Below are 14223 nucleotides of genomic sequence, written 5' to 3'. Positions count from 1 at the left end.
GAGGAGAGAGAGAGAGAGAGGAGGAGAGAGGAGAGAGAGGAGAGAGAGAGATGAGGAGGAGGAGAGAGAGAGACGAGAGAGAAGAGAGAAGAGAGAGAGAGAGCGGAGGAGAGAGAGAGAGAGAGAGGAGAGAGAGAGAGGAGAGAGAGAGAGAGAGAGAGGAGAGAGAGAGAGAGAGAGGAGAGAAAGAGAGAGAGAGAGAGAGAGAAGAGAGGGAGAGAGGGAGAGAGAGAGAGAGATATATATATATATATATCTATATATATATATATATATATAATATATATATATATAATATATATATATATATACTTGTATTTCCCTTTCACTGCGTGCGTGCGTGCGTGCGTGCGTATGCACACATGCATTTGTAGTTGGTGGCCTCGCGTTGCCAGCCAGCTCTCAGTCACTGTCTGGCCGAGCTATCAGCTATGCCAACATCCTGCCCGGTCCAGTCCGGTGTACTACGCGTGCAGTTCATAATCAGCCAGCGGTGAAGTTGATGGGTCCTGGCGGGCGGGGCGTGACAGGGCGGGGCAGAGCGGGGGGGGCAGGACGCGCAGCGTCGATGCTAGCCCATCATCGCACGCGCGCGCCAGCTGGGCTGGCGACTGCGCAATGCCCGCCCCCCCCCCCCCTCGCTCAGCTCACTTCCGCTGAAATGCAGCACGATGGTTATGAGTTTCGGCCCGAATCCATCGAGCGTAGCGCCACTAGGCCTTGTGGGCTGGCTCAGTGGCGCCAGAGGGAGGATGGAAGATTTGGCAACGTTGACAGATGAGGGTTACGCCCCCCCCCCCCCCCGACCTGGCATTGTGCATGGGTGACTGCTGAGGTTTCACCAAGGGACCCGTGACCGAAACACCACCACGCGAGGATAATGAGTAACACTGAGAAGTCCGCGCTGCCTTGTGGCACGCGTCGGGTGTTGTACGGATTCGGTACCTTCCTGAGTCCGTGCGCACGCGAAATTGCCCACTGTGTCATGCGAAATTCTTGGCCCCGGAAGACGAGGCACATACCCTCACGGCCCTCCCCATGCCTATGTTCCTGCTCCAGGTCGCCATCACCCATATATCTTTATTTGTTCCGATGACAAAGTTCCCGATCTATGCTGTCATGCTAGATTTGGTCCCAATTAAGTTGCAGGAATCTCCATGTATTTTGTGTATCCCACCCTGGACATCGCAAGCAAACACACTGGGGCTCAGTCAGGCTGGCAGTTGTGTCGGAAACAGCACTGTTTGGTGCCAAAGTTATCCTGAGCCACGAACTTGCACGCTGCTGTGTTGGTATAACCGACTGCAGGGTCGGCGTCGGGCGGATTTCCGAGCCCGTCTGTCAGCAGGGCAGGTGTGGGAGCGCAGAAGCGCCTGAGGCCATGGCAGCAGCGCGGACAGAGTCCGGACGGCGCCGCGGGCGGCCAATCAAAACACACCAGAGTGCCAAGTTCACGGCGACGCGCCGCCCGGCCCGATCCGGCTAATCCGGCCTCTCTGATGCACCCCCTCCCCCTCTGCGGCAGGGCGCGAGGACCCCGCGGGGGCGTTGAGCCGCCCATCCAACGGCCATGCCTTGACGCAACGCAGCGCTCCCAGTCTCAGCGCTTCATTCCACCGCTCCCTCCGGCCACAAGGCGCATTGTAATGTTTTACGTCCGAGTTGTTCACCACTGCACGGTGAGTGCAGCGACCGATGACTTCACTGGGTGCGCCGAGGTGTGCCCCCGGGCCCCGCCAAGGCGGATCTGTCCCGGGCTGCTCACCGCTCCTCTCCTGCGTTGAGTCAGCCAACTTGCAGTCACGTGTCGGCTCAGTGTGTGCCTGTCGTGATGTGACGATTCAGTCTGTACCTGTTGTCACGTCACGGCTCAGCGCGCGACTGTCCTCATGCCACTTTAACTGAACCGTGACACGCCGGCTCCTCACACGACAGCGTATGCCTGGCGTCGTGCGACGGTGTGGCGTGTGCCTGGCGGCATATGATGGCGCAACATGTGATCGCCGCCAAGCTGTGGTTCAGCGAGTGGTTATCTTCATGTGACGGTTCAAAGTGTGACGCTTTTCACGTGACGGTTCAGGGTGAACCGGCCTGCAGTCAGGCGGTGGTTCGCCACGTGACGACCCAACGTCCGCCTGCGTTCCGGCGGACGGGTCGGCGCGTCCGTTGTCTCAAGCGTATGGCCGTTCATTGTGTGACTGTGGTCATGCGACGGCTCAGCGCGTGCTCTGCGACCAGACCTTGCAAATCCGGCAATGGAATGATATGAGCGAGACGCGGGCAGAAGTGGCATTTCTGTGCCACCGATCTTTTCGTTTTTTCGTTTTTTCCTGAAGATAGTGGAAATTCGGCCGTACGTTAAAGCAAATTAGAATGCACTTACATGGTGTGCTACGAAAAGAGAACTCATCGCGATATTCGACTTCGGTTAAATTATAAACTAAAAGGTGGCCGGTCTCAACGTAAGAAAGGAACCCGCCTGAGTGGCGTTTTTCATAAGTCAATGGAAGCCCATCCTTTACTTCAAAGTACGCCCATTCCTTACCTATAACGTCACGACCAAAGTCTACCACTCGGCTAAGAGGCGAAGTAAGCGTGTTTGTTTAGTCATCGGTGCTGAGATAACAAGGCATAGCGACGGCCGGTGCGCTGTTGACGGCCTTGTATGTCCGACCAACAGACTACAACCTCATGTGGAGAGTGTGAGCGAAAATAATGTACTTAGCTATAGATTGCTTGCCAATAGCCTTTATTCAAATCACATTCAAGGGCGCCCTTCCTGCGCAGTGTATATCTCCATGGCGTTGAATCAGCTGATTCTACTCGTGCCCGCATTTGGAGCTAAAAGCGCTCCCCATTGGCGTGTATCTATAACGCCACCTTAGTGGGCGGAGCTCGGGTCGTAAGTCAATTAGGCCGTGGTGGTGACATCATGTACCAATTGGCCTCTGTCGTCGCGACTCGCCAATTGACCGACGACTTCGGGGCCCCTGCTCCGTGGCCCGTCGGCCGAGAGTCCTTCGTACCGTCCCGGATGGCGGCGCCCGCCCACAGGTTGTCCAGCACCGTGACCCGGCCGTCGACTGGACTCGCCCGTGTCTGACTCGCCGGCGTTGGCAGCGAAAACGGCCGTGTTGACTCAGGGCTTGTGAGGCCGAGCGCCGCGGTGCTGAAGTGTGTGCGTAGTCATGCCGGCGTCCGGAGGCGCACCGCGCAGCCGGGCCAGCTCTGGGCTCAAGTGAGACCGGCGGCTGCTGACCAGTGGCGCGTCATCAGCGCATGTGGAAAATGCCAAGTGCGTGGTGCTGCTGTACCCATGATTTATTTTTTTATGATAGCGCGGATTGCGTATCTGATAACAGGCCGGCTGGTTTCGCTGTTGTCGGACGGGCAATGGCGATCTTCTTCGTTTAATGCGCCACGGAACCAATGAATAGGAGAAAAGTACGATGGTATTTCATAGGCCCCTACAAGTATTACGATGCATCACATAAAACATTATGTGTTCTTCCCATTCCATCCCAGGACCCCTTATTTTCTAGTCGTTCACAGCCAAAGTAATTTACGACGAGAACTTTCCCTTTACAGGAAGCCCCCCCCCCCCCCCCATCCATGCCAAGAAGACCACATAGGCTCTACCGCCCCCGACTCCCCCTTCCCGTCCCCTCTAACGCATACTGCTGGTGCAGCCTGACCTCACCACAGAACCGGGGAAAATGCTTTAAGTATTCGAATGGGGGTATAGTATTTGTTCACCGCCGTATATTCCGCGTGGCTTCTGCAGTGCTGGTTTCTACGTCCGCTGACGTTGTATCTTTCTAGTTCAGCACGGTTTCAGCCACTAAAACAATGCACTGTAGTCTTTTGGGCACGGATCGGGTGCAATATAAAGTGCAAAACAGGCAGCTGAGTGCACAGAACAACATAAGCAAAACTTTAGAAGCACAACTTAGTCGGGAGAGAACACTCCGTGTTTCAGGAGGTCTGAGGTACAGACCGAGCGCGGACGTGCACGACTGGCAATGCCGCTGATACGGGTAGGCCAGTTTGTTTGTGCTTATCGGCATCTCGCACCAATGCCACGCCTCACCTGGATTCTGTGGCTAGTTTCTCGCTGTGTCGGCTGCCGGCCTGCCTGGCGACTCTCACAGCGCGCCCCGCACCGCCGCTCGTCGGCCGCTGCCGGCTCCGTCTGCCGTCCTCCCCCGGCACTGACGCTGGTCGGCGTGCGGACTGCGCTGCTGGGCGTCACCGGGCGTGCTCGCCGCACGGCCGTGGGACAACTGGCGGCGGCGGCGGCGGCGGTGGCGGCGCGCGCGTGCGCCGGCCTGCCGCGCCCACGAGCTCCATCAGCAGCGGGACCGGCGGGCGACCCGCCCGCCGACACTGCGCGGGCTGCTCTGGCCTCAGGGAGACGACGGCCACGCACTGGTGGGATGCCGTCCTACTCCGGATAACGAAGGGTGGAGGCGGGGGTTAGTATAAGCAAGTACACAGGCACGCACGCAAGCACGCACGCACACGCACATCCACACACGCACACACATACACACACACACGCACACGCAAACGTACAGAGACGCGACAACGTGCGTTACTTGCTACGGCCCCTTTTAAATAAATAGCACATGCGCAACACACGCTTAAGTGCAAGTGCACCACACACGCACGTGCACCACCCGCACGCGCACACCGCAGCATGCACATATCCGCACCCTGATCCGCACCCGTAACCGCACGCTCACATATATTCACGCACGCGCTCGCGCACAGTGCAGCCCACGCGCCGGCCACGGTCCGAGCACACACAGGCACACGCACACATCGACGATAGCTGATGGATACGACGCATTGCAAGGAAACATGGGGCACAAAATTCCCTTTTGAAAATTTTGAATAATCATTTTTCGAAGCATTTCTGCCAAGAATGTTATGAAAATTTCAGGTCTGAAAACACAACTGCAAATGCTCAAAAAGAAAGCAGTCGTGATAACTTTCTAAAACCAGGTTTATGAACATCATAGCAGCCCAAAGTTGTTTACTCCTGTTAGCTTGTTAAATTTATTCAGTCCACATCAGCGTTCATACCGAAATTCCATGGGTTATACAAATATACGAAAATGGATGGATTCAAAAAATGATGGATGGAAAATGGATGCAACACGCATGGAAATGAACAAAGCTATGACGAGTTTTCTGCAAATCAGGTTAGTAGCGTCACAGTCTACTGCACTATGCAACAACTTGTTGATGCATATAATACCTACAGTATTGATGTAATTGTATGTTAGAATGTAACTAGTCACCTGTGAGACAAAGAAGAGCTCACCTTAGTGTAGTGACCTCAATGACCTGAGATGACCTTGAGATCTGCCGCATGACACTGTGTTATTTGACATCAAAGTCTAGCTCAATTCCACGTTTTGATAAGCATTGCCTCCCGGCCAAGATATGGTAGCGTTATCCCCCGAAAGGTTAACGTATGTCAGGGGCCTAGGGTGAGGCCCAAATAAATGAAAAACAACGAACAAAATCGATGGTTTATGTTGACCTGTGGCACACACCCCTAGTGGATGCAAACAATTATTTTAGCACTTATAGCATATTTTAGAGACAATTTCACGCAGATATAAAGAGATGTGGTATCAAAGGAAACATGGCAAAATAGGAATGATGATATGACCTAATATGACTTCGGCCATGACCTCAAGCAACGAAAAAGCCTTTACAAATCTGCTCAAGTTCCGCATGAACCACCGAATGTTTGGTGCGTCTATGGATCTTTGTAATAAAAAAGTACCAAGGGAGGGGGACGCCTAAAGTCCTTGTCATTTCCACTTCCACATGGTCCATAGCCGGCATTCAATGCGAGGACTAAACGAAAACAGCGCTGTCTTTTCTTGAGAAACTGAAAAATCCAAAGACTGGTAGACTTGGTATTTGAATTTCGAACAGGTAGTAATATATATTCTATATCTCAATATAGAATGCTAAGGTGCTTTCAGCATTGAACAGACGGGACAATCTTTATTTTTGCCAATAATGTTGAGACATTTGTCGGAAATTCATCTATTTGAATCGTGAGGCAGTCCGCCTTAGTCAATAATAATCAGATCAACACTAATGGCCCATCTACGTGTCATGGGACTCGCTCAGGTGTCACGGACAGTAAGCTCATGATGTTTTTGACTTGAATGTATTTGATAGCCCCTTCGCTATGATCCACGCCATCCCGACTAATTTCGAGTGACGTTTTGTAGCAAACTTGCACGAATTTCCACCAATGAACGCCAAACGGTTTGACCGATGGCTTAGACTATTGCACTACTTTTTCCCATCCGCAATCTGCACTCTGGGACAAATCGCAGCACAAGGCATTGACGATTCACCACACAATGACTGGCGACTTGATCATGCCACAAAACGATCGGGAAAAAATTATTTAAACCTGCCGATTTGGGCATGTTTGAAGTCAAGTAACAGAACGGCGGCTTCAACTACGCCCAGCATGATCATGAATATGGTTAGCTTGATTTGGCAAGATTCTAGACTGCACAAGTTTGCCTTCCTCCTGCAAAATTAACCGTGTTAATAATTTAGGGATAGAGTAAGACTTCAAGCCTTCGCGGCATATTGAGACGCATTATATGGCCGCCGTGGAGCACCCACCTCTCAGTTAAATGCTTCGCGACAGTAACAAGCCGACCGACCGCTCTACGCTGAATTAACCGGGTGAGGCCCTCAGCAGCTTGCCAAGTTCAGCCCCGCAGCTGGCTGGCGGGTAACCTGAAGATAAACTTAGCTCGTGCTCAACGCCCACTAAATGGTTTGGCGCGCACCCGGCTGCCACCAGCTGTCCGACACTAACGTACTGCGAAGGTGACGTCATGACATCGCCAATGCTCTGCGTGTCAGTGCGCGTGTGAACAACGATTGCGTCTGTTCGGAGGCTGCCAGCGTATGGCTTCGGTGGGGCTTCATCATGGTCGCTTCGTCGTACAGTACGGCTTCGTCACGGACGCCGTAGGTGCGACAAAACATGAAGCTAGTGAAATAACTGTCTGCATCAGCATCTAACAATTAGCACATTAGCAGACAGATCACCGAATGTGCATTCAGAAGCAGGTGACTGCACCGGGACATGTACGGTGTACGTGATGATTGTAAGCTCGTATGGTCCGGTTTGGCGCGGCCGACAGACAGCGTACGCCGTGAGCGCGTGCGAGTCCCACTATTGATCGGCCCGGCCTGCACGGCGTGCACTGTTCACCGGCGCTGCAGTTAGTCGGTGTCTTTTGGGCTGGAAGTCCGAACTGTCGCTGCGAACCCGTTCAGCCCTCTTGACAAGTGGAAACGAACGTCATCAGGCCGTTTGGCTTGTTTGGTTTCACTCGCTCAGCTTGTATAAGGACACAAAGCGTTTAAGTGCGGCCACCTGCGTTGTGAGCGTTGGCAAGCATGTGGTCTTGTATAAAAGCTTTTGATGATCATGTCGGAGAGTTTTGAACAGAAGATCAGTTGTGTCAAGTGCTCGTTGAATATCGCAACGCTCATCTGCTCGTTTAATATTACATCACCCGTCTGCTCGTTAAGTATCGCAACACCCGTCCGCTCATTACATATCGCACACCCGCCCGTTCGTTACATACCGCAACACCCGTCTGCTCTTAAAATATTGCAACACCCGTTTGCTCGTTAATATTGTAACACCCGTTTGCTCGTTAAATACTGCAACACCCGTCCGCTCAATTACATATCCCACACCCGTCCGTTCGTTACATACCGCAACACCCGTCTGCTCTTAAAATATTGCAACACCCGTTTGCTCGTTAAATTTTGCAACACCCGTTTGCACGTTAAATACTGCAACACCTGTCTGCTCGTTACAGATCGCAACACTCGTCCGTTTGTTGCATAGCGTAACACTCGTCCGCTCGTAAAATATTGCAATACCCGTTTGCTCTTTAAATATTGCAATACCCGTTTGCTCTTTAGATATTGCAACAACCGTTTGCTCGTTAATATTGCAACACCCGTCTGCTCGCTACATATCGCAACACCCGTTTGCTCGTTAAATATTGCAACACCTGTTTACTCGTTAAATATTGCAACACCAGTTTGCTCGTTAAATAATGCAACACCTGTCCGCTCGTTACATATCGCAACACCCGTTTTGCTCGTTAAATATTACAACACGCGTTTGCTCGTTAGATATTGCAACACCCGTCTGCTCGTTACATATCGGAACACCCGTCCGCCCGTTTACATATTGCAACACCCGTTTACTCGTTAAATATTGCAACACGCGTTTGCTCGTTAGATATTGCAACACCCGTCCGCCCGTTACATATTGCAACACCCGTTTGCTCGTTACATATTGCAACACCCGTCCGCCCGTTACATATTGCAACACCCGTTTGCACGTTAAATACTGCAACACCCGTTTGCTCGTTACATATTGCAACACCCGTTTGCTCGTTACATATTGCAACACCCGTCCGCCCGTTACATATTGCAACACCCGTTTGCTCGTTACATATCGGAACACCCGCCCCGGTCACCATGCCACCCTGGTCACCCGCCTCACTATGAGAGCAGGATCTTTGGAAAGAGTTCGGTGATTTTTTCTGATCTGGAGCGCATTGTGTTGACACCACGCAGAGCAACAGGCCGGTGTGTGAAGAATCACAAAGACATCCGACATTGTTAACACATGGTCATGCAGGAATCCAGGAAACGCGCAGGTCTCTCAACTACCTGAATCTAGACGCACGCATTCCATATTTAAGTTAAACAACTTTGAGGATTCCCTCAGTAAAACCTAAAATCCCGTATGTTATCATATTTCCATATTGGCGGAAGATAGCCTAGTCAGCAAAAGTTGCCCCACGCTACGGCCAGTACCGTTCTAGCAGGCACGGTCTCATTGCATAGCTGGATCCGCTGCAACCCTGTATGTACCGTGCGAATTCACACCAATAATCACTGGTGGGCATCAGGAATGTTAGCGAATCGCCCTGGTTTAGCTGTCCGCGGCTCCAACGCAAAACCAAACGAAACAAATTTTTAGTGGACTTTTATTCCGCTGTCGTGTGGATTGTTGTGTTCTGCACTAAATACGCAGCAATATTGCCGATGATTTACGGCTGGATAAAATATCACAATGTCGAAAGAACGACGTGCGCCATGGATAGGAGCATTTCGTTATGTTTTCCAGACGTCGCGATCACTTAAGTTGTACGGACGGCAGCGAGCCAGTGGTGCTCAACATCATGCGTTCACAACGTTTAAAATACGCTCGTCAATTGTCACAATACCTCAAGAGTCCTCCGAGATCGGCGTACCCCAGCTTGAATCGTGAATGTGGCGTACACTGACCACCGAGCGCCGCCTGTCGGGCGATAGTGCTGCCACCTAGTGGGTTTTGTCGTAGGTGTCTTTCTCCTTGTAGCCTGACACGTAGCCGTCGTTGCTGGTCTGCTCTTCTCTTCCGGCGATGCCCTTGCCCTTGCCCGACTCGTCGAAGCGCTCCTTGTGGCTGCCAGTGTACTTGCTGGTGTCTGTGAGACGGTCCACGGCACCCGTCTTGACCGCTTTCTGTGGATACAGTGGAACGAGGTACAGAATCGTGTTCCCACGGCTTACGAAATGTTTGATTATGTTAAGTTTCTCCAGGCCCGTTTGATTATGCTAAGTTTCTCCTGAAACTGAACGTCTTGGAGCTTTTTGCAACATAAAACGCCCGAAGGTTTTCCAAAACAGGTCCCAAATGTATCAAAATATTATCCTGAGTCTAAAAAGCCTCTACGAATTTTTAACAAGCAGGACCCTCTAGAAACAAAGAGGGGCTCTCGACTTAAAGGGCGCCCTGCACCCAAATTGACCCTCTCCTGAGCGAAATATTGGCTCCGTCATTCATCATATGTGGCCCGTACAGCAAAAGACTGGCTGTAATGTTAACGATACTGGGCGAGGGTGGCGGCACGCATTTTTGGTTGTTGGGACTGGGGACTGAGCTAGCCGTGGAAAATCTAGGTCAGTCCCGTACTTTACCAGGAGTTACAGTGCAGTGATGCACCAGGAGGTACTGGTTAAGCACGCCAGCAAGCAAGTATTGGTTAGCCCAAGATCTGAAAAGGCCTTTTGAAAATATTCAACAAACAAGATCTATAAGACCCTTCGGTAGAACGGAAACGATTCAGGATCTCATAACGTTCTCCTTTAAGCTTATTTGTACATGATTGTTTAGGAACACTGCTGAGGGGATCCGTCGTGGCGTAACTATGAGCGCAGCGTTTGGTGGCGGCATGAACAGCAGGGCAAGCAGTAAGGCCTGGATCAACGCCATAAGGGCACACCGCTCATCATCGCCGCGCTCCAAAACATCTTCTATTGAATGGCAACAAGCCATGCTAAGAGTTGAGTGATTACCTGGGGTCAGCCCGAGAGCACTCGACCCAGAGGACGCGGGCAGGCGTCTTGGTGGAGGGGCAGTGCACGGGATCTGCACAGAGCCGATTGTAACAAGGGACATGGCATCAAGCACCAGCCGGATGCTTACCAAACACCCCAATGAGTGTAATCACCCGCCTGCAACTCTTGCCCAGTGTTCTGCAGCTGTTACTTAAACGATATTTCGCTACGCCTATTCACGGTTTTACAATGTTTGACCTGTACCGAGCTGCGTGGGTCTAGTCTTTCAGCATACACTGTTTCCCAAACAACAGACTGTCTCGTTCCAAATCAGTCACTGTGATGGAACTTCAACAACTTCTGGGGAATCGCGGCATGAGCCCGCGGAGACTTTCATACTTCATTGTTTCTTCTCCTCCATATATAGCTACAGTAGCATAATTTTGAGCTATGATAGCACCCCCTGGCACCCCCACCCCCAATTATCGTGAATCGCTCCGCAGCGACGAGTTTCTAAATGGACAGCATAATGCATCCGATAGTACACGGCTTTGCCTTGATTATGGTTTTCTATACTGCATGAGACGTGCATATGATACACGCAGCGGTTGTTGTTGCATCCGTACAATGAGTATCCGAAGACAATACACGGCACATATCGATCAATAGAGTGGTATAATTTCTTATAATTCTTTGGTGATGCATAATCAAGTTTGACCTATTACTTTCGATATGACCTTGACTTTGATCCCAAACATAAAAATTAATTGAAGAAATGAGCTCCCTGACATCGAAAATCCCTTAAAAGCACAGTACCGCACGACCCTCCAAGCCGGCGAGTTAGAATGTTGAAACCTGACCCACATCTAAGATGGCGGTGGCCACGATCTTGAATTCTGAATAATGCACAAAGGTGCGCAAGTAGCACCCAAGCTAATTGGGCTCTCCTAGGTGCATAAAACTAGTTACATAGAAGATTTCCCTCAAAAGTTCTCGGTAGTTGACATGACGGGGAGAATATAGGAAGCATAAGGATGGCGACTCGACTATACGCTACCCACTCAAGTGAAAAGCGTATCATTCGATGCATACGTCGTGTATGTAGCACATCTTCATGCAAGGCTTTACCTTGTCGTATATAATGCATGCAGTTTCTGCGAGTGATATCCTTACAATGAGTATGAGAAGAGAACGAAAGACATATATAGATCACTTAAGGTGATTTTCGTACTTTGTGATCATCTTTGACTTTTCACACTCGATGTGACCTTACGTTTTGACCCGGTGCATGAAAAACTGCGGGAATGGGCACCCTGTCCCAGAAAACCCCTCAAGAGCGGTGTCACACGACCTTTAAAAACGTCGAGAAAAAAGAACTTGAAAACATTCAAGATGGCGGTGGCCACCATCTTGAATGCTGAAAAACGCTCAAAGCTGCACAAGTGGCAACTAAACTTATTTACATTTCCTGGTTACATGGAACATATTTCCGTGACAAAAGGTCGCGCGGTGATCGACGTTGCAGGGTCTCATATATGAAGTAAAAGCCTGGCAGCTCAACTAATACGGAAACCGTGGCTCAGCCCCACATTGTCAATGCTATAATTTCCTCGAATATCTTCTCATATGACACGAATAGATTTAACCCAAACACTAGGGGTAAAGTCGAAATATACATGCACAATGTTTGTTATTTGCCGGACCGGTTTGCCATTTTCCCCGAACTGGATGGCTATATCCGCCAATGTCCTGGCGGTACGTTTGTTTGGTTACGTCTACCTAGCATTTAAAAGAAAAGGCAAAATGGCACAGTTGCAGTTGAAACCCAGGTGTAGGCTGCGGCTGTGAACTGTTCCACTAATTTTAATCAAGTTTTCTTAAACTGCCCCCCGCGCTTTTCCATAGCAAGACACAGTTACACCAATCTCGTAAAAAATCCAGTTTTGGGGAAACTTAGATTCTTCGGCAAAACGATTTAAGCTCCTCCGCAAACCAGGCTGCCAGACCTGCTAGGAAGGCTGGGCGGACAGAGCCTCCTTAAATCAACGGACCAGCGACCAGCCTGCAATAAAAAGCACGTTGCGTCGAACATGGCCGGCGTAGCACCGGGATCTCTGTAATAATTTCTAGGCATGCATGCCATGAATCCGAAAACTTCGAGTTTAGCGTGCGGTTTCCACCAATTTCAGCGCAGAGAATCAAAGTTTCGAGGAATGGTAATGTTGGCAAGGAAATCTGGTGCAAAAATACCCCAAAATATTTTTTTCCAAGCAAAAATAGTTTGAAAATTCAGTGCGATTTAGCATGGCCTAGGTTCAGCGCACGCGTGACCCAGGTTGGAAGCACCGACGTCACGTAAGCGTCCGGCGCAGTGGATGAATCCTTTGCACCCGGGGCCTGTCGCAGCCTCCGCCCTCAGCAGGTATTCCAGCTCCTAGCTGGGAATACGAGGTGGCGTTCGGAGCGAGGCATTGATCTGCGCATATTTGGTTCTTCGTCTCATTATTATTACTTTCATGTTCCCAGACCACGTACCAGCACAAAAACTTCCAGATGTGAAAAATGGAGTGAGTGAACCTCGGAGTGAAAAATGCGATGTCACACCACAAAATTATGCCCACGTAGTCCAGGTGTAATTGAACCTGCTGGAATATTTTTCGTTCGTCAAATCCGTTATAATTCTTACCGTTGCGCCCTTGGTTCCGGGATCGCCACAATTCGTCAACTTCGTCTTGAAAGCATCCAAATCCATCTTCTTGGTTGATGTTATGTCTTCCAAAAATTTATTAAAGTCACCGAAACTAATTTTCTTCTGTCTGCAAAAGTGAGCTGGTTATGCTGCGAAGAGTAAGATGCGGGATAATGTGATGGGTGACCCGTACCCTTCCCAAGTGGGGGTGGTTTGATAAATCATTGAGTGAATACTAAACTCGGGACAGATGCATCCATTTGTGTAAACGACTGTAAGGGTCGGTGGTGGGGGTGGTGGGCTGGGGGGGGGGGGGGGGTCGAAGGGTCCCAATAACCTGACGTCCCTGTAAATGCGCTTCTCTCAACGGGGTTAGCCCACGTTGATAGGGCAAACGGCCAATTTCCCATTTCCATTTTTGCGCGATTTAACGAACGCTTTTTTTGCAGCAGAAGAGTAGTCGTGGTTATGCAATAATGTGCAAAGAGTATAGGCTGTGTGACATTTAACTTTCCTCTAAATCAGGAACAGTATTCCAGCAAACACATTCAGGGGAGGGGAGTTACAAACAGGGGCGTCATCTGAGATACTTTTAGCTGGGCATCCTACCCCCGGTGCTAACTTGAACCCCTCCAACCCAAAGCTCCTCTGAGTCCTCTCACTGCGTGACCAAAGAGGGAATACTGGGCCAGGGGCGGGGGAACTATGCACGAGTCGAGGGGGAGGCGACTACAAAATATTTCGAAGTTTAAAATGGGAGCCTGGGACCTTTGCAGTCTAAATGGAAACACTTCAGTTCACAATGAGCCATCTACATGGCAGAATAGGACTTTCACAGTTAATAATGGGCCTTTTACAGGTTAGCCGGGCCTTCTACGCACCATAGGTCAGAATGGGACCTTTACGGGACACAATGGGCCCTCGTTAGGCCCAAATGGGCTATTTAAGGCTAGAACAGGCGCTTCGCGGGCCTGGATGAACCCCTCTCCCAGCCAGAATGGTTGTAACGGGCCCCCTTCAGGTTATAACGAAGCTTTACAGGTCCAGAGTGAACTCTCTTGATCAGAATGGGTCTTCTACAGGTCAGAATGGACCCTCCACAATCAATAACGGCCATCTGC

The 14223-nt window shown here is 50.5% G+C and overlaps 1 protein-coding gene across 1 annotated transcript; it reads right to left on the bottom strand.

Moving 5' to 3' along the window:
* Positions 1 to 9139: 9139 nt before the first annotated feature.
* On the bottom strand, positions 9140 to 13216 carry LOC119106965 (tubulin polymerization-promoting protein family member 2-like). Its single transcript, XM_037230310.1, has 2 exons — positions 13100 to 13216; positions 9140 to 9597 (listed from the first exon to the last, which is right to left on the bottom strand). Exons 1-2 carry the CDS (start codon positions 13163 to 13165, stop codon positions 9415 to 9417), a joined length of 249 nt encoding a protein of 82 aa, XP_037086205.1. The 5' UTR covers positions 13166 to 13216; the 3' UTR covers positions 9140 to 9414.
* Positions 13217 to 14223: the final 1007 nt, after the last annotated feature.

Source organism: Pollicipes pollicipes, unplaced genomic scaffold (assembly GCF_011947565.3).
Source record: "Pollicipes pollicipes isolate AB1234 unplaced genomic scaffold, Ppol_2.1 Scaffold_648;HRSCAF=739_pilon_pilon_pilon, whole genome shotgun sequence".
Taxonomy (NCBI): domain Eukaryota; kingdom Metazoa; phylum Arthropoda; class Thecostraca; order Pollicipedomorpha; family Pollicipedidae; genus Pollicipes; species Pollicipes pollicipes.
This window is presented reverse-complemented; position numbering and strand designations above follow the sequence as displayed.

Excerpts from the sequence above, each read along its gene's own strand:
- LOC119106965 (XM_037230310.1), bottom strand. The coding sequence starts at position 13,165 with ATGGATTTGGATGCTTTCAAGACGAAGTTGACGAATTGTGGCGATCCC. Across the intron at positions 9,598-13,099 it reads CCGGAACCAAGGGCGCAACG|AAAGCGGTCAAGACGGGTGC; the intron begins GTAAGAATTATA and ends CTGTATCCACAG.